We start from the raw sequence: 20,882 nt of genomic DNA on the forward strand, positions 1-20,882 counted from the left end.
AAAAATTGGTTTATTAATTATAAAAAAAAATACTACTTTTGTTTAATGATAAACTATATGAGGCTCACTATTAAATATATGTAAAATAAATAAATATTTAGTGTCTGGTGGTGATCAGATAGCTTTGCACCTTTGAAGCAAAATATGAAAAGGTCAATTGGTGAATTTATAATATTTTGTATGTTGAATTTTATTTAAAAATTTTTCATTTTTTTTTAACATTTCTGCCCTTGATTTAATTAATTTTTTATTGTTTCATAAAAGTTAGTGTTGCAATAGTATATAGTTAGTGTATTCAAAGTGCCAATGTGTCAACCGAAGAATCAAAAAAAAAAAAATTAATAAAAATTCAGCTCACAGCATGCAAAATAATCAATTAATAAAAAGTTATTTAAAATTAGCAGCACCAGAGAAATTATAATACAATAATAGACTTTATGGAAGCATTTCCCAAATTTATTTTTCTGTAACATAGCACGTAGCATCAAATACTATGTAGCTTATAGTATAAGCACAAAATTTGCCTTCTGCTACAATATAATATGTATAGTATTTTATCATCTTATTTAGTGAGTTACACTGGGTATGTGGTAATTATCACTTTCTCATCTAGCTGTAGAAGAGCTTGTACAGATAATGTAAGCGAGATTCTGCCATTCGGAACTTGCAAAAGTTAAAGAAACCTGTGTTGATAACTTTTACGTCATCTACCGGTCTCGTTTACTGACTTTTCCGTGTTGTATAATTTAGCTGATCTTCCCCGAAGAGAGTTTTGATGTTTGAATTTTATATTATACGGATCTGCTCGCATCCCATTGCCACTTACAAAATATATTTATCTTTTATGCAAACAAATTATAAAGATTGTTTTATTGGTCTCATTGCTTGTTAATATTTTTATTTACCAGTCATGTGAAATTGTCAATATTGGAGTATTTTTGTTCATAGAATTTTTATTACTCAAAACTGTACATGTAAGATGAATGTTATACTCGATAAATGAGTGAAATGTACAGTCTGTATCAGTTTTGTAATAAACATATTCTGCTGTTTTTTTAGTACTGTCTCTGTGATTTATTTACAGATAATTTTTTGTGAAAAAAAATAAATAAAATAATATAAATTTTTATTCTCTGAAGTTATGTTATTCTGATTTATATCTTTTTTTATTGTTGTTGCAATTATTCTTGTTTCGGGGCCTGTGATCAAATCTTGTAGGTGGTCTATCCTGGTTATGTTAAGTCCTTTTTTTTAAATAAATACACACTGACTTTTGCCATTAATTTAGGTTAATTCAAACAAGAATATGCACACAAGTACTTTCAACATTTCATAAATACATTCTTTGTGAAATGTTGAAAGTACTTGTGTGTCTATTCTTGTTTGAATTAAAGTAAATTAATGCCATATGACTGTATCCATTGCACCTGTCTAACTACAGCATTGGGAAGCTACCTCAAAAGCAGAATTTTATTATCAGAGACAAAACAAAGAAGACATTAAATTATGCCAATCATGGCTTTTTCACATACATATTACTGGGATCAAATCAACCTGAAGTTTCTACTAATGCTCATAACAAACATTAATCTGGAATTAATTGTGCAATTTCTTACATAATGGGGAAAAGTATAGCATATAGTCACAATCAGTAATGATTAACACCACCTTTGGCATGAATTACAGCTATGATGGGTTCAGGTATAGATTTACAGTAGTCTATGACCATGTTTGATGGATAGCTGCAGATAACTGCTGTAGTTGTTAGAACACATCTCTTCACCTGTATCTTTGACCAGAAATTTTCAATTGGTTTAAGCTGGGATACTTGGAGGCCAACTCAATGTGGAGATGCACAGTATGGTAATCTTCACAAGGCATGATTGGAGACATCTTGAAACATGTTTTTGATATATGATTTGAGAAATCTATCCAGAATCTCTAAACAGCTGAGTTTTATGTTGTCTTCATAATAGCCACTTTTTCATACACCATTTCCTGGCATACAGTCCCATACAAGTGGCATAGGATACTTGAATGTAGGTGTTATGCATCCCTTGTATTGTTCATTTCAGCGTCTCCAGATAAACATGGTAATTGTCACCACATTCAACACGTATACATGCTCGTCACTTAATACAAGTCATCCACTTCTCTGGAGTCTAATACTCTCTTTAGCCCACTTCATTCACATCTTTTTTGTCTTGCTGTTAGTATAGGTTCCTTTTTCCTTTCCTGTATCAATATTCTATTTTGTGAATTCTATTCCTGACAGTTTTTGTGCACTATTTGCTTCTGCATCATCCCAGATCAATGTTGGCGAATCTTTTCTGAAGGGGTTCAAAATGTAATTTGAAATTTAGAAACTACAAATTACAGGTCAAATATTTAATTTGAATAATTAAAAGTCGACAGAAAATGCTTTCAGATTTTACTTTATTTAACTTTTTAATCTATGTGAGAAAAATAAAGCAAGAAACAACAAAATATGGTGGTGTCAAAAATCAAGATTATTGGTAATACGGTTGGATTCCATCTGAATTTTCAAATGTAAGTGTAAATAAGCATTTTAAGCATTGTAAACTCCAATTACACTGTAAATCAAGTTTAGATGTTCTAAGCTCAATCCAGTATTTCACAACAAATGTAGGAATATTTACAAAAATTCAAAATATAATTTACAGAATCACTATATTTAAAAAAAACGACTTACGCGGTTATTGCTCGGTCCCACCTATTGCGTAAGTTCGGGGTATCACTGTATCCATTTTCCACAGCTGAATCTGGATTTAAGACACTTTACTGTGTGTTCTAAACATTTGTTATGAGTACCTTGAAATCACCATATGAGTCGGTGCCCACAACCTGTGGGTCATGGGTTTTTCCATCGCTGCCAACATTTAAATTTATTGTAAAGTTCATCTATGATATGAAAAATCCCTTTCAACTGTATCTGTCTTGCAATTATGTCTCTTACTAGAACATTTCATTTTAACCACTTTTTCCTCAATATATTTCTTTCACACTTTGGAAATGGTAGTGAACAACCACAATATGCTGCAACTTCCCATTTTGATTTCCCCTCCTCGGTAATCTTAAAGATTCTGTATCAATAGGCATTTTCTTGTTTGGAGCTACAGCTATCTTTTGTTATGTGCAGACATGCTGCAGCTTTATATGTATGATTCTTTCACTTGAGCTTACTTGCAAATAAAGAAATAATTCTGTAGTTAGTATACAGTAGAACCCCTCTAGTCCGCCCTCGGCTAGTCCGTCACTCTTGTTAATCCGACCGTGGTCGGAGTCGAGAAACTTGTCCCGACTCGTCGGTGACTCACCGTCCGTGGCATTTTTCTGTGTTCGTTACAGTATATGTTTTACATTGTGTATACATGTAGTTTTGTGTGTGTTTTCAACATGTCAGGAGTGAAACTTAAACACGTTACTCTTTCATTAAATGAAAAATTAGCAGTGTTACAAAGACTGGACAAAGGGGAAGATTGTTTATTTTACTTTTTTCTGATAATCCGACCTTTTTTTGCATTCCGATCATACCCCCAGTCCCAAAGGTGACGGATTAGAGGGGTTCTACTGTAATAAACACTACATTTTCCCCATTATGTATGCAATTCCACAATCATTCCCAGATTAGTGTTTGCAATGAGCATTAATAGAAACTTCAGGTTAATTTGGTTGTTCGTTTGAGCCCAGTAATGTGTATGTAAAGTAGCCATGACTAACATAATATACTTAATGTTGTCTTCTCACGTCTGTTCATAAAATGTTTTTGAAATAAGTATCCGTGTGTTCTCAGCTGATTCTATACTTTTAGCCAAGGGTGTAGACTAGGAATAACAATGCTGATTCCTTATTTCAGGCTATGTCAGAATTTCAATTAGAAATAAAACCTATATTAAAAAATAAATGATTCAATATTTATAAAAAGTATAAATTTATAGTGGAATTTTAGACTGTGACTTTATTATTACTTACATTACATTTTCTGTTGCTGTAGTTACAAAATATTTATGGATGTTTTCTCAAACATTCCTGTAACCTTAGTTTCAATTTTTTATTAAAATTATAAGGATAATGATTCAAAATTTATTATTATTAAAAGTGGAAAGCAGTGATTTAGATAAGATATGAAAAGGTTCTCATAGCAAGAACAAGACAAGCAAGAAATTCTCTATTTTAAAATGACAGCCAATGGCTAAAATAGGGGCATCAGCCTACTATTCTGGGGATCCAAGATCCAGCCCAGATAAGCAGCCATCCTGAATAAGTTAGTCCTCATTATGGGCCTGGAGAAAAGCCCTACGCTGCTTAGTGCTCACAAGATAGAAAAGGTCAAAAATGAAATATATATATTGTCCAAAAAAGAAGTGATGGATTACAGAAAATTTATTTTAGGAAAAGTCACAACTTATGGTTTGCTCTAATTAGTGTGCAAACCTCAAAAAGATTTCTCATCTAAGAAAACTTGGCATTACTCTCACAGTATCAGGACAATATTCAATCTTTTTCCAGATGTTACATAATATATCTTGAGTGACAGTTCTGACTGTTTATAATGCAACCTTTTAACGTTTCAGTACATATAAAAGTGTTCAATAAACCAGTCCTTCACATAACCCATTTGGACTTTTTCTTGTGTGTTATGTCGAGAACAGAGTGGAAACCAAATTCGTCTATTCTGCCAGACCATTGATTAGGAATAACTTCATTTAAAAGTTCTGCCTGCAGCAACAATAGTGCCATCTGATTTTGTAAGTTGAGAAATCTTTTTAAGTTTTGCTGACAATTACTGAAAATCATACGTTTTAATCTGTTCTCCTTAAAAAATAACACCCATAAATCAGTCAGTTCCTTTTCAGGCTTCTCCTCTTGTATATACAGGATGGGAGTCACTTAACACCCCTGCTACAGAATATAGAATGTACATTGAACACATCATAGAACATGCTTAACTCTAACTGTTTGCAGTAGGTCAATAAAATCTTTCAGCAATCAATTCCTTGTGAAATTATGACCCTAAATTACCATTTCGTCCATCTTCCCATTTACAATTTTGAAGTTGCATTCAGTTTGGCCACCTTCAAGATGGCAGCCATGCATAACATACATCAGTCTGTTTCCTCCTTAGTGTAATGTGTTCCTGACATGAGCAAATTAATTTTGAGTATATTCTGTAGCAGGGGTGTTAAGTGACTTTCTTTCTCACCCTATATTTTAAAACATTGCATAAATCATTAAACAAATATCAACTTCTCTTATATACAAAGTGGTGGTAAAGTTATTATGGTTGAGATTGTATACTGAGTTATTTAATTTTTTGAAAGGACACCAAAGCATGAATTCAAAGATGATTTTACTTTGGCAGCATTGTGAAAGTAATTCTTCACCCAACCTCATAATATTGATAGTTGAATATCTAATGACAAATAATGGAGGCTGTTTGAATGACTCAATCAGCATAGATAACCAGAATATGTAGAAAAATTAAAATTTGTCAGAGAATAAATAGAAGAAATGGAGTATCTGTGGGTCTTGTGTACAGTACTTTATAATTTATAGGAATTTTACTGAGGTGAGTATCCCGAGTAGCCATAGTTTCTTTGAAGATTATTAGAAATTTAAAAGACATCATAAAACACTATTATCTAAAATTTCTTTACAGAATTTTCAAATATTTATAAATAACAACTAAATTCTTTATTATGAGAAGTACAAATGAACTTTCATACTAGTGAAAATATTGCAAATTCACGATTCAGATATTGTTATTTTAAATAAAATATACAGTATCTTGCTATTTGGTTTCATGCTAAAGGAATTTATAGAATTTTTTCAATGTCTTTCTGTTTTGAGAATGTTCAACATTATTATTAAAATTATGTTTCAACATGCTTTGAACTCTTCCAAGCTTTTAAATTCACCATCCTCAATAGTGTTTGAAGCGAACGATCGGGTCCACAAACAAAACTATTTGGAAATGGAGTATCTGTGGGTCTTGTGTATAAAATGTGCAGAGTCTGTTCCCATTTGACTGGCTTGCAGACGTGTTTGCAGAGATTTTTCCGAATGTCACTTGCATCTTTGTGCGGCTTTCCGTCGATATTTGAATGAACCGGTATTAGAGGAGAATTAAAATTTGTATTTTTTAATGCGTTTTTCAAAACTTCTTCTGCAGGTTTCATGAGTAGTGTGTGGAAAGCACCACTAACAGGAAGATATTTTAATTTCTTTATTCCAAAATCAGAAGCATTTAATTCTATAAATTTCAAAGCCTGAAGGATAAATAGAAAAATTAATCAATAAAAAAAAAAAATATTCAATTAATTTAAATAAATGACTAATGTTTTAACCTCCATATTTCCGGCGATAACTTTACACTCTGGGTAAAGATAATTAGCAACTGTACAAACGGGATCTTCAATTCCTTGGCGTTTACACCACTGTTCAGCAGCTTTACATGCAAATTTAATTTTGGCATCAGGATGAAAAAACACTGTCATCATTCCACTGGAAATCTGTTCGGATGCTTCCTGCATCGCTTGACCTCTGATTTTTACTAATCTAATAGCTAAAGAAAAATTAGTATTATAATTTAAAAGATACAGATCTTGGAATATATGTTGTATACAGATTTCTAATTAAATGATATAAAAAATAGCATCTACAATAGTCAACAGTATTGAAAGAAAGATTGAGGAAAATGGGCATTTAGCATAAAATTAGCATAGACAAAATTAAATATAGTGCAATTGCAAAGTCCCTCTGCAATTGTCACTACTACTCTGATGTCATAACAGTTTAATTTAATTTTTGACACATGGTCTGTCTGTGACATCATTACTTCATTCCTGGAAGCTCCTCCTATTTCCCTGCCCACTGCAGAGGGATTTTATGATCATACTGTATAATGTCTTAACTATACAGTTTCTGACTGCACCCATGTATCCAGAAATATAAAAAGAGCTTTAACATTTCACATGTCTTATGTAGATGGTTTCAGGGAATTGTACTACATATATAGATTATTTTCTATGCATCTACGTTTATTATTTCAGGGAAATTACATAAATGAAAATTATAACAAATTTATTTTTAGTGTCTGCTATTTAAATATTTATTTAAAATAATAGACTATACTTAGCCGAAGTAAGTCTCATTCAGTATGTACTGTAGAGACATTTTAATGTTGGTGCTTTAAGCTTAGGTTGTGGATGACATACTATTTTGGATTTAAAATTATATTGATATAATATAAATGCATCATTTGTGAAAAATTAGTGAATAATAGAAACATAACTAAACGATTGCCTAAATAATTGGGCTATAACTCTACTAATTTAATGATTAATACTAACGGTAATTTGCTACTAGAGAAGATGGCACCTAACGTCTACCTCTAGTAACAAATTACTTAGTATTAATAATTAAATTAAAGGAGTTATAGCCTGATTATGTTTCTATCTACATATTGGGTTTAGCCATGTTTTATATACTTAGTGAATAATAAGTTTTATGTTAAACAATTATAATAGAAATCAATGTTTATACAATTATTTTATGTTCATTATAAAGTGTTTTAATGTACTTGGAAAATGTTGACAGGCTTACTTAATAGTTACATTGAAATCTAGTAGTAGTATTTACTGAAAAATTACCTTTGTTGTTGGGATCCCTGGCTATATTCCAATTAAATAATTCTTTAAAATTCCATAATCCTGTGTCTGCAGATGTATAGGAACACTCCCAGTAATTCAGTGTTCCAAAACTTAGTTTAATATATTTATTTTGGTTGATTACACACACAAATATTATTAAAGTAAGTTTTGAATCATTGAATTACATTCCTATACACTTGGAGGTTCAGGATTACAGAATTTTCAAAAATATCTAATAAAAAAATTAACTTTTAATGCAATGAAATATGAAATGCTCAGGTTCAGTTTTAATGAGTTTACAGATAAAAGCTGTGTGTATAGTTACATAAATATTTTACAAATCATCAAGACTCCTGTCATTAAATAACTTGAAGAATAAAAGCTGTTTTAAATCATGCAATTATCTGATTTATATTGTATATTGGGAAAAAATGTATTACAAATATTAAATATATATTTTATCATTTATATATTATGTTTATACATCATTACAGAATTCAGAAAATATATGATAAAACGTAGAGGAATGTTTAAAGATCCACAGAATTTATAGTGACTCAAGATGACAATACAAAAACACTTTGTTGCAACACCAACTGTTGCAGCCATTCAACTTAAAGCTTTTATCTTGGTGTATATATATATTTGCACAGTATAACAAACCTAAAAGTATAAATTACATAGTAATAAAATACAAATTGACCATAGCATATAAACAAAATGCTATTGTATTCATACTTAGAAACAACAAAAGCAAAGATCCTCATAATAGTTATGAACTTTCAGGAGTCTATTCTATACCAATTTCAAACAACAGAGTGGGGAGCAACTAAAATACATCAAGGCAATGTCACAGCTACTACAACACCTACAGGAACATTATCTGTCAATCACAAAAGTGCAACCTACAACTGCATTGGTCACTTATGCATCCAGCATTGAGGTACAGGACATATAGACAAAATTAATACATTATTTGAGACAACCTTCCAATCTTAGATATATAGAAAAGTGGAAATATTCAAGATCAAAAGAAATAACTTGGCCATTAATTATAGGTGCAATGATACCCCATCAATGGCCTGGAGAGCCCTATATGAAATCCAATAAAAATAATGGGGACTTTGTCTGGTTGGGCATTTGATACAACATTTTTCAGTCTTTTTAAAAAAAAACTTTTTAAACTTTACATTTGATAAAACATTATATTTGAATATATTTATAAACCTGAATTTTGTTTAAGACAATCGAGAACGTTCGTTTTTACATTAAAGTTTAAGATTTTAAACTGCTGGATTTTTTGTGTTTAAGAAGACGTCCAGTTAGGTGAGGTAATAAATCTACTTAATTCATTATCTTAATTTATTCCATAACTAAATCAGTTGTTGCACTGCAAAAATCATTCATGGAAATCAATAAAAACAGATGAATTAAAAGATCTTGGAATTTAAATTGTGATAGAAATTCAAAATAAATAAAAATTACATTAATTCGAATATGTTATTTTTCACTTTAAAACTGATATAAAGAAAATTTTGTTTAAAATATATGTAATTATTAATAATTTTATGGAAGATTGAAGTTTAATTAAAATCTAGAATCTACTAACCATCTTCAAATGATAATGCTCCAGCAAATACTAAAGCAGCATACTCTCCAACACTGAAACCAGCAGTAGCCACACACTGTTCTATAGCCTGAAAATGTTTGAAATATATATTAAAGTTTTAAAAATGTATCAAAATTTCTCAGAGAATATATAATCAGTTAAAATATAATATTTTGAAGAAAATAAGAATGCTGTAAAACATTTATAAATTTTTAAAATTTGTTATAATAACATATTTGATCCATTTAAATATTCTATATTATATAAAAGAAAAAACAAATTACAAAAATTGTATATACACAATTACCTCTGGATTTTCTTCTTTTAACCTTTCTACGGCAGCTAACGATGTAACAACAACTGCCAACTGACAATGAAGTGTCTTGTCTAATTCTTCTTTTGGTCCGGTAAGACATAATTGCAAAAGGTCATAACCTGCAATTTGACTGGCAATTTCATACATCTCTTTCACATTTTTATACTCCAATAATTGTTTTCCCATTCCAACATATTGTGAACCCTGGAGAAAAATTATTTTAATTAATTGCTCATAAGTTCTTATATGCTTAATTAAATATATTAGAAATACTTTATAATTATATATATATTATATTATTTCTAAGTTACTAATTACAAATATTGTAAAAAATAACTATCCTCAAATTATTAGTTTTATTTTTCCAAGATAGCTAAACAATTTACTATAGTTACAGACATTTGTATGTATTAATTATAATAAATTTCTTATATTCTTATAACTAAAATTATAAACATTAATTATATTTGCCAGTCCAATAGTCAAGGTGGCATAGATGGCAGTTTATCACTACAGACCATGGATCAGATCTGAATGATCAAAAACTGTAGGAATTTTTTGGGAAGTGGTCTATCCCAAATATATTGACCTGTCCCTCATCATTTAATCATCCCATTGTTGGCCTGGCCATGATGGTCCCAAATAAAGAATTAAGAATTTCTTACTGCAAAAAGCATCTGGATATATATATATATATATATATATATATATGTTATGGACCAAGTGATTAATAGGGCATTATTCATAATGACAAACAGTTATAAGGAATTCACATACACACTAAGGTTTTATATTAGTTATGTCATTATTCATATTGTCCAGGCATTATGAATAATGCACTATTAATCACTTGGTCCATAGCATATATACAGGGTGTCTGTAAAGTCTATGTGCAATTTATAAAGTTTATAACTTTATTAGTATTTGTGATAGGAAAAAATCTGTAAAAAGTACTAGAAAGCTTCATGTACCTAGTTTTAAGGAAAATTATTTAGTAACAAATGTTTTTAGAGATTGAAAAAGGTGGACCATTTTCTTGGCCTCCATGACTTGACTCCATTAGATTTTTTTTTATGGGGACATGTGAAAACAATAGTGTATGCGACCAAACCTTGATCATTAGAAGACTTGAAAGCTAAAATAAGTAATGTGATTTCAGGCATTACTGTAAATCAATTGGCAAATGTTTTTAGAGAACTACAAAATTATATTACCCTTTGTATTACTAATGATGGTGGACATGTGGAAACTTAATAAAGTACAATAAAACATTTTAATTAAATTTCTTATGACTGCTGTTATATATATGTCGTAAAGTCTTTGCAAATCCGCACTTAAAATGTAAATTTTAATATTGGCGGTAGACTATCACACAGCTTTAGCCAATGATTTCACTTTATTCTATTACTATAGATGCATTTCGGTCCTTTTCTAAAAAAGGTCCCTCTTCAGTACTATAAAATACAAAAGTTTACATAAACTTNTAAGTATAATTGTTAGATCTAATATAGTGTAAAATTTGTTACAGCAAGATATAAATAAAAATAATTTAGTGCACTCAAGATGAAAGTGCTGAAGGGATGTATAAATAAAACTGTGTACTCAAATGGTATTGTAATACTAAAATATTTATTGTTATGTTAAATATTTACTTGCAAAAAAAGTTTATGTAAACTTTTGTATTTTATAGTACTGAAGAGGGACCTTTTTTAGAAAAGGACCGAAATGCATCTATAGTAATAGAATAAAGTGAAATCATTGGCTAAAGCTGTGTGATAGTCTACCGCCAATATTAAAATTTACATTTTAAGTGCGGATTTGCAAAGACTTTACGACATACATACAATAAAACAATAAAAAAATACAGATTTTCTTATTTCCAATACATTCTACATAATTTCTCTATATACAAATATTAATAAAGTTATAAATGTTTTAAACTGCACACAGACTTTGGTCACCCTGTATATATATATACAGTAAGACACCCGCTTAATGTTGCCTTACTTAACGCTGATTTGATATAACGCCGTCTGCTCAAAGCCTAAAAAAAAGAAAAAAAAAAAAAAGCTCAAAATTTACGCTGATTTGAATTATTGCAGCATTTTATTGATTTGTATCAATAAACACAATTGGGGTAAACACAAACTAATCAGAAAAAGATGGCAAAAAGGCATACTTTTTTAAATCTATGTTTGTTTGGAGCAATTTTTGAAAAAATATAACATCATGGATGCTATGGGCAATATTGGCTTGGCTTGACAAGAATTAACTGATAAATGCACGGAGGAAGTGTGGAAGAAGTTATGGCTGAAGGTATCCAAGAATTCTTGACGAGAATCAACAACGACCTTCAAGAACTGGCAGAACAAGGAATCCCTGTAGAACTGGAAAATAGTGATTCTGAAAATGAAGAACCCAAAAAATTTCTCTACAGATTTCCTTAGTAAAAGTTTGGTAACAATAACCAAAATTATTGATCAAATTGTAGTGAATGATCTAGATTTTGAAAGGCGTGCAAAAGCAAAACAAGGCATTTTTGATGCGATCTTCTACTACCAACATTTGCTTAGGAAAGAAAAAATTGGCAAATGAAATTTCACAACATTTGCAATAAATGCAAAAGAACAAGAATTTCAGAAAAGTCAGGATCTTCATCATAAAAACTGAACTAATTAATATATTATTATACATTTCTGTGTGCATATGTTTGTGCATTATTTAACATATATTATTATACAAATTAATATAAATATAACTTAAAATTAAAGTAAAATTTTTTAATTTTCAGTTGTGTATTTCCCTATCCCTATTTACTCTATGTTAAAATGTCCTCATTTAACACTGTTTCGTTTAACGCTTTGTCATCTAGGAACGCATCCCCCACATTAAGCAGGGTCTTTACTGTATACAGGGAATCCTTAGTACAAAATTCAGGAGACAAAATATTTGTGATTTCGAATTATCCAAGATTTACATATTTTTGTATAATATACCAAATGTAATTTAATGTAATATTATGCAAGTAGAACACTATTTTCATTAATCAATAATTAATAACAATAAATAAACTTGTCTGTGAGACCCACAAACAGCACTTGTCTGTGAGAACCTGACAGATCACCATATAGGTTTTATAAAAAGTAGTATAGAATTCTCAAAATGTAGCCCAAATTATTTTTAAAGTGGCCCAAAAAGTAGTAGCCTAGAGCCCTACAAATATCTCAATCTTGCAATCCTGAAACCCAGCCATATTTTATGAAATGAGAGAAAAAAGGGTAGTCCATATATAAGATGACATCCAAAAATGTGTTACTGTAAAAGCAAAGTCATATTGACCATATTAGAATTGTTATTGGTCTATTGTTCTCTTATGAAGGCACTTCAATCTAAACAAATGAGTATGCATATCTCAGTTTACACAAAATTTTCACTTCAAATTAATTACAAAGTAGCCATATTTTGAACTAACCAAATTCCTTAACATGTAAATCTCTATATCCCTGGCCAGGACAAAAGTACAGTTATGAACTGACAGGAATTTGAATTAATGAGGATTTCCTGTATATATGTAAAGGTAAAGAGGTAAACCACCAAAACAATAACAGCTTAGTGCCCAAAAACTTATTAGATAACTAGAACAAAAGAAGAACGGTTCTTTTACCTTGACCAGTGGATAAAACTTTTGAGAAGACAAGATCAAATGAGTGCAAGTTTAATGACAGAATTGAATGACTAGAAAAAACCTTTACAAGCTGACAGGATGCAAACCTGTGAAAGGATACCCATTGGATATTAAGCTCCAGAACTCAGACTGCCAAGGATTTCATGAACTTAATAAATAGTATTATAGAAATACAAGAACTAAAAATGATATTAGAAGACAAGTATGCAGAAATTAACTCAAAATAATTTACATTTTTTCTAGAAAAACAAGAAATAAAATTAACATTTTATATCTTCCAATTATCCAGCAAGTAATGGCTTATGTGAAAGGATTAACCAAACTATCGTAACCAGGAAGTGATGTAAGATGAATGAAAGTAGGGAGGATCAGTTGTTGGAGTAAATTTTTAAAAACAATAACCAAGAATACAACTCTCCTCACCCAGTAATGGGTTTTCACCAAATATGTCATGTTCAGCATTCCACCTTTTCCCCAAATCATACCAAATGCTCACCCTCCAGTAGAAAAAGCTAGAAAATTGGCTTACAAAAGTACTCAAAGTAAGCAGGAAGCAAATAAGAGTTATTTTGATATCACACACCAGAACATAATGTTAAATGTGGGGACATTGTCTTAGTTGAAAATAAAAATGCAATCAAGCAAAAAATATTATAACTCCTGAAGTTTGGCCCATATAAAGTAATAAGACGAGTATCAAATGTCTTATATGAAATAGAATGGGAGAAAAAAGGAAAACTATCAGATGTCATCCATGTATTTAAGTTATATTTATATAACATCCCACTCTTGGATTTACAAAGTGGGAGGATGTAAAAGGTAAACAAGTAAAGTACAAAACAGAAGAATGGCTCAATGTGCCTCAAAACTGGCTTGATGACTAGAACAAAAGAATACATTTGGGTAAAAAAAGAAATGTTCTTGTACAAATAGAACTTTCAAGAAGACAAGGTGAAAAGATTGCAAGTTTAACAATGGAAGTGAACTGAAAAAACCTATATATATATAGGAATAACATATATAGATCATTTGAATATGTCTAAGTATCTATGCCTAAATCATGTTACAGATGTAAGCAATCTAAATTGTTCAGAATCATCTAACTTCAGTTTTGGGATTTAGCATAATAAATTTAACATAATTTAGATTCTTCTGAAAAAAAATCTGTTTAAACTGCTTGATATAATTGCTGATAAATATCATCAATTCTTGATAACATGTTCATATTTTTTCCAATAAGAAAACAGCATCTTTCTCAAACGATATTTTGTCAGGTGAAATATTTGTTTAACAATTTAACAAAGTAAAATTTACTTGTCCTGGAAACAGAACAACACTAGTAGTTCTAGGATCCACTTTCGGCCTTATAGAATGGACAGCCTGATCCCGACGTGGATCTGCGTTGACAGGATACACAGGAGTACTCCAAACATCATTTTCACTTTGCAAATCGTCTTTGAATTCTGCAGCATTTTCTAACAATTCCTTGACACTTCGACTTCCAAGTTCGATTTCGCTCTTAGGTTTATTGTTATTACACAGGTAAAATATTCTAGAATAGTTGATACGTCGAATTTGATTCGTTCTTAGATTAAAACACGTAACGAATTTACGGTATTTGCAAGTCAATAGAGAACGGGCAAATAAACAAACTTTCATCTTATTCAACCACATGTTCATACTTCGTATCTAAACACATGGTTCGAGAAAGTGTTGCCAGCTATTATTTTCTACAAAAATATAAATTACACGTATGGATGAGTTGTTACATTTATTTTAAAAAATTTATATTATTTAATAATTAAAATAAAAATGTAAATAAATTAATTAATATTAAAAATTATCAATAACATATGCAGGGTCTTTTGGAGGAGTCAAGCGATATAGCAACGATGTCATGTTTCGCATCGTGCGTTTCACCTCTTCCAGAACATAATTATAATAACTAGTGTTGTAACGAATAGTATATTCGGCCTCAGGCCGAATACCGAATATTCGGCCAGGAGCGTGGCCGAATAGCCGAATATTCGGCCAAACTATTCGGCTCGATTATCGAACGTACGGAAATTGGAGCGCAAACCGCATTATGGCAATGACCCCGCTCTCTGTTGGCCCGCTGTCACTACGCTTCGCCAATCGAGTTAATTCTTGACAATTGAAGCAGTAGTATGTGATAAGTAATGATATCAAATGTGGATAACAATGAAATGTCCTACACGTGTAAATAACGGAGAAAGAACAGAGAAGAACCGCGAAGTGAAAATGTGAAAATAAATATGAAATTGAGTCGATAACATAATCGAACGAGTCGAAGTAGCTTATTGTCGCGAAATTCGCGGCCGTCAATGCTAAACAATTGTTGTCATAGACTTCGGAAAGCTAAATGCTTGTAATGAAAGTCACTTAGCGTGCACGGGCGAAAGCCTGGGGCCGTTCGGGCTATCAAGCTGTCTCGAATCTGTGAAATCATAACTGTGACTTATATCGACGTCCTATCTGTCTCTTTTCTCCGTTATCACCAGGCTGAGTCACGTAATTGTAAAATGGGAACTCTACGACGGAAAAGTGACGAATCGAAAGTATCGTGAGCGCGTATTATGATGTATGCACAGGCATACATGGATTAGAGCGATAGAGGAAAGAGAAAGGGAAGAGCAAAGACGAGCGCTTAAAAAGAAGGATAGGCAGGGTCAGACCCTCAGATGTGCGAGGATTCTCCAACGATAGACGTGTACGTGTGCTGATCTTTGTAATTATAAATTGTGAATACATGTGACTAATATTATTTTCTTTTTTATTTTGTGCATGTTACAAGTTATAAATAAATATAAACAAACAACACTAACTCTATAACATTAACTCTAAATACCAAAATGATTAATTTACTATGTTTTTGTTATTTATTACTCCTGTTTTTAGGTATTCGGTATTCGGCCGAATAGTGATTAAATATTCGGTATTCGGCCGAATAGTGAAAAATAGGCCGAATAAGCCGAATACCGAATAGTAACCGAATATTCGTTACATCACTAATAATAACTATAAATTTAAATACATCGCTTTTAATTATAGATATTTAATGTGTTTTTGTGTGAAATTTAATCCTTATCTTTTATCGAGGAGTCGCGTTGGCGAAGCCTCTTCTATGAGGCTTGCAGAATTGCTTTCGTTCTTGAAACTCGTTCCATCGATTTCGATTAAACTCCGCCATTTTCTATTAATTTAAACGATGAATCAAAACATGTAATAAAAGATAGGGTTTGCCACTGTCTTTTCAAGATACGGTTGGGTCAAAGTAACGATGTTCGTGTTGCCCGACGCGGTCGAGAGTACCTTGTGGAATTTGGGTGACAAAAATAAAAAAAGAAAGCATTGTGCGTGCCTAAGAAAAATGAGCGCAAAAAACAAACATAACAAGTACAGAGCAATCGACGGCCATTGCTCAGTGGCGTAGCGTAGTGGGGCGGCAGGGGCGGCCGCCCCGGGCGGCACTTTTAGGGGCGGCAAAATTTTGCAATAAATAATAATAATATCTTGTAAAAATTTGAACCATTTCATTTTATATTTTTGTCGCACCTACGATTCGAACCGATTGAAATGAGCACGGAATTTTTCATTACTTATGACAAAATTGAATTTTAGTCTTTTAAATTGAGATACCTAAATAAGGAGGCGGTAGTGTTACCACCCGTCCGGTTTTCACCCGGATAGTCCGGGAATCAACTCACTGTCCGGGTGAACTATTAATTTTTTCCGGGGATATCGTGCCCAACCTATCTCGACCTTTTTTTCCATGTTCGATTCGTATTCGTACATGTCTCCAATATCCAATAGAGCTAAGTCATCTGTAGCTGATTTTCTTAATTTAGGTTACTTACGTTACTCCTATCCAAGTCTCCCTAACCCCTAGTAACTGTTACTGGTTTAGAACCGGCATACACTGCAAGTTATTCTTCGCGATGCAAAATGACATTGCACATGCGTCAGGAACTTCTGTTCGAACAAACCTCACCTGACATNTCAATCGGTCCGAGTCGTAGGTGGACGAAAATATGAAATGAAATGGTTCAAATTCTTACAAGCTGCTATTATTATTTATTATTGTGATATTGTGCCGCCCGGGGTGGGCCGCCCCCACTACGCTATGCTACTGACATTCCTGGCCCCGCATGAGCATTACCAGGAGATAAACAATACAAATACGTTACAATATATATTCGAAGAGAAAATTAAATAACATTAAGTTGTAGTAATGGTAAATAAAAAAATAAAAATAAATAGATAAAATTGTTGAGGAACATTGATAGGACAATCACAATTTAACTATTAACATTTACATAGATATAGAGTTATTATAAATTTTCGTGATTAATATATATTTAATTAATAAATATCTTGGTGATTGAGTACTTATAGATTAAGAAGATGAACAGAAATAACTGTTTCAGGTCTCAAGAACATAATTCTCAGCCTAAGTAGTTAGAACTTGGATTGACGTATGTTTTTGCCGCTTCAAGTAGGAATGAAGTTGGGCAACAACACATTTCTTAAGCAGGGTATCTTGAGCAGAGTATTATTAAAAAACAAATTATAGGTAATACATCATCTCTGTAGCGCAGGATGATTAACCTCACCTGCCGTCCGGGTCAGCAATTTTGAAAAGGTGGCAATACTAGGGAGCGGCGAAATTTCCTCCGCCCCGGGCGGCTGACATCCAAGCTACGTTACTGCCATTACTTTGTTCTTCGATCACCTCTCCGTGTCGGCAAATGCAAGGATCGTTTCTGCTGTGCCTGATAGCTGCAAGTGATCGACGCATGATCTATTAGTAGTATATAAATAGCGGTGATTTTGAAAAGCTCCAAAGAAATTTGTGGAGTTGTTAAAGATAAATGTGAGGTCAGCCGATTGGGGTGCGGTGTTTTCGACAGCCGAGCGGTCAATTCTGTCTTCTGGGCGCAGAATGACTCACCGAGACAGGTTTACCATATAAAACCGTTTAATAATATACATAAATTGTTCTTACAATAATTCAATAAGTCAGGTGAAAGCCTATCCAACGATGGGTTACTATAACAGTTCCAATAAAAACGGAAAAGTTCGACTTCGGTCGGTCCTTGGGTATTTTTCGGCACGCTGGACGGGGAGAACGATGGCCCCGGAGCACGCACCAGCGCTTGTAGAGATGTCCTCGGTTGACGAGTCGAACCTCGGCGATTCTGGACGTGACAGGTTGGTGAAACCAGCTCCTAGGGCGTCGAAAGAGCCTACGTTGTCTCTCTGTGTTGTGAGCACCAAATCCCAGCAGGTGAGCACTACGCACCAAAACTCAAGACCTCGTAAAGTTCCCGAAAACGCGGTTTTATCGATTTTTCCACCACCGTCGCCACTCTATTGGTCTCTCTTCGTCACATGGTGACAACTCGAAACCAAACGAAGGGCGCCGGAGAAGTCAACGTCGCGTCGGAACACGACTCCTCTCCAACTCTATCTATTGTTTAAAATCTTTTAACAAGACAAAAGGTTCACTGTTTAAATCCAATCTTTAAGTTCGCTCTTTCGCGCTACGAAATTTGACTCATTCAAATTTAAACGGATCCCGTTTGGGTCCTCACAATAAAAGCCAAAGAAATAGAGAAAATCTATGAAAACGTTAAACCCATGGATCCGTTAATACGTTGTGAGCAAAAAAAATTTTGTAAATAACAATATAATATATTGTTATTTTCAAAATTTCAAAAGTCAAAAGTCAGATATAAAATTACTAATTATTAGTAATTTTATATCTGACTTGTGAGTCAAGTTACTTCTCCACTTCTATGATTAAAATACCACAAAAGTTATGAAGTGAAAGATATTTAATTAATGTGAAATCATTTTTTATACATGTGAAGTGATAATATTCTTTCGTGAAAATAGAATTATTATGTAGAAAAAGCTTTCTTGAGAAAAGCAAATTGTTTTCTTCTTCTTCTTCTTTTGTTTCTAAATATAGAATGTCAAGCTTTTTCTCAGACTCAGCTTTTTAAGTATTTCTTTACTGTTAGTCAAAGAATATAGTTTGCATTTTTATGAATAAAAATTTGACAGTTTCAACTGCTGAAACGGAGGGGGTGTAAAGTACAGTATAAAATATAAGTAATTTAAAGTTACTAAGTTGTATAATATACAACTTAGTAACTTTAAATTACTTATATTCTCTGACTAACATTAAAGAAAAATTGAAAAAAATAAAAAGAATTAAAGAAACAGAAATTTCCTGCTTTTGGCCTTACTGAATCCTTAATGGAGATTTCACTGTATTATGATTTCTTGTTTACAGATCTGACATAAGTTTCGAATTGTATAAGTTCGTAGCCAGAAAAGATTTCCAGAAGCAGTTTTAGAGTGAGAATATATCAACTTTTAAGTCGCCTTTTATTTTACTATATTCGTAATTCCACTTTCTACTCTTACGAGTTAGAGCATTCTGTTATAAACATTAAGTCTAAATGAAATGTAAATATCTAACAAGATTATGGGCTAATATTTCAGTTTATATTCTTGGTTAAGTAAAGATTAAATCTATAGGACGTCCATTATTGTAATGAAATGTTGATTTCTACATTACAAACACGAGTCGGGGTCCGTGAGGTACCGCTCACTGTACAGGATGGCAATTTGTTATTAGAGAGGTTGCGGCCGACGTATACGTGTACGTCTGACGCGAAAACGTGTACGTCGGAAGTTTTCCTAAAGGCCTAGAAGTTTGGCAATGGTGTTTGGGACGTCGAGCATGATTCCACTGACTATCCAAACACCATAATCAAACTTTTAGACTTATAGGAAAGCGGCGCTGAACGTCCGACATACACGTTTACGCGTCCGACGTACACGTATACGTCGGCCGCAACCTCTCTATTATTTGTAAGAAGACGGCAAGATTGTAAAATCCTCATGACATCAGTTAGAATAAACAAGAATATCGCATCCTAACTCGCGATAAAATCTAATTATACTGTATTCTATATTTCGAATGGAAGGGATCGAGTGGTAACGCGGAATGGAGGAGGGTCGTGCCGATTCGGAAATGGCGATAGGCTTGACTAATAAAATAACGAACTATTTATTTATATAATGTCTGGAGTAACATACGAGTAGATATTAAATGATGACAAGTTATGCAAGTTTTCTAAAATATACAGTGCAACGGATCTAAACCTACTGGAAGATTTCTAATCCAATTACCGAATGAGAGAGTTTACAAACCTTTTATTACTTGGGGACTTAATTAGAGAATCTTTATCTTTCTTTTTCATTCTTCATTCAGAGAATATGTATTATATTTTCGATTGAGGTGGAAACTTCCTCAATGGGACTACGACTTTAGGCCTTAGATGGCTAGTAGCATGTTAACTATGACTAAAAGCAAATTAGAGAATTAAATTAGAATAAAATATAAGCAAATTAAAATAAGAAATTAAGGACAATCGGATTTGTTCACGATTTCTAAGACATCGTGTATTTGTAAATTTAAATAGTAAAGTCGCCCGGAAAAAAATTCTATTCTATGTATATTCTATGAATATTCTGTGTGTTAATCTATCAAATATGCCTCTT

At 32.2% G+C, this 20,882-nt stretch overlaps 1 protein-coding gene across 1 annotated transcript; it reads right to left on the reverse strand.

Annotated features, from left to right (window-relative positions):
* Positions 1-5,039: 5,039 nt before the first annotated feature.
* Positions 5,040-14,973, reverse strand: LOC111634399 (probable malonyl-CoA-acyl carrier protein transacylase, mitochondrial). The gene is made up of 5 exons (XM_023379154.1): positions 14,598-14,973; positions 9,590-9,802; positions 9,283-9,370; positions 6,369-6,586; positions 5,040-6,290 (listed from the first exon to the last, which is right to left on the reverse strand). Exons 1-5 carry the CDS (start codon positions 14,961-14,963, stop codon positions 5,895-5,897), a joined length of 1,281 nt encoding a protein of 426 aa, XP_023234922.1. The 5' UTR covers positions 14,964-14,973; the 3' UTR covers positions 5,040-5,894.
* Between the last annotated feature and the right edge of the window lie 5,909 nt (positions 14,974-20,882).

Source organism: Centruroides sculpturatus, unplaced genomic scaffold, assembly GCF_000671375.1.
Source record: "Centruroides sculpturatus isolate CEXI.00-Female unplaced genomic scaffold, Cexi_2.0 scaffold644, whole genome shotgun sequence".
Taxonomy (NCBI): domain Eukaryota; kingdom Metazoa; phylum Arthropoda; class Arachnida; order Scorpiones; family Buthidae; genus Centruroides; species Centruroides sculpturatus.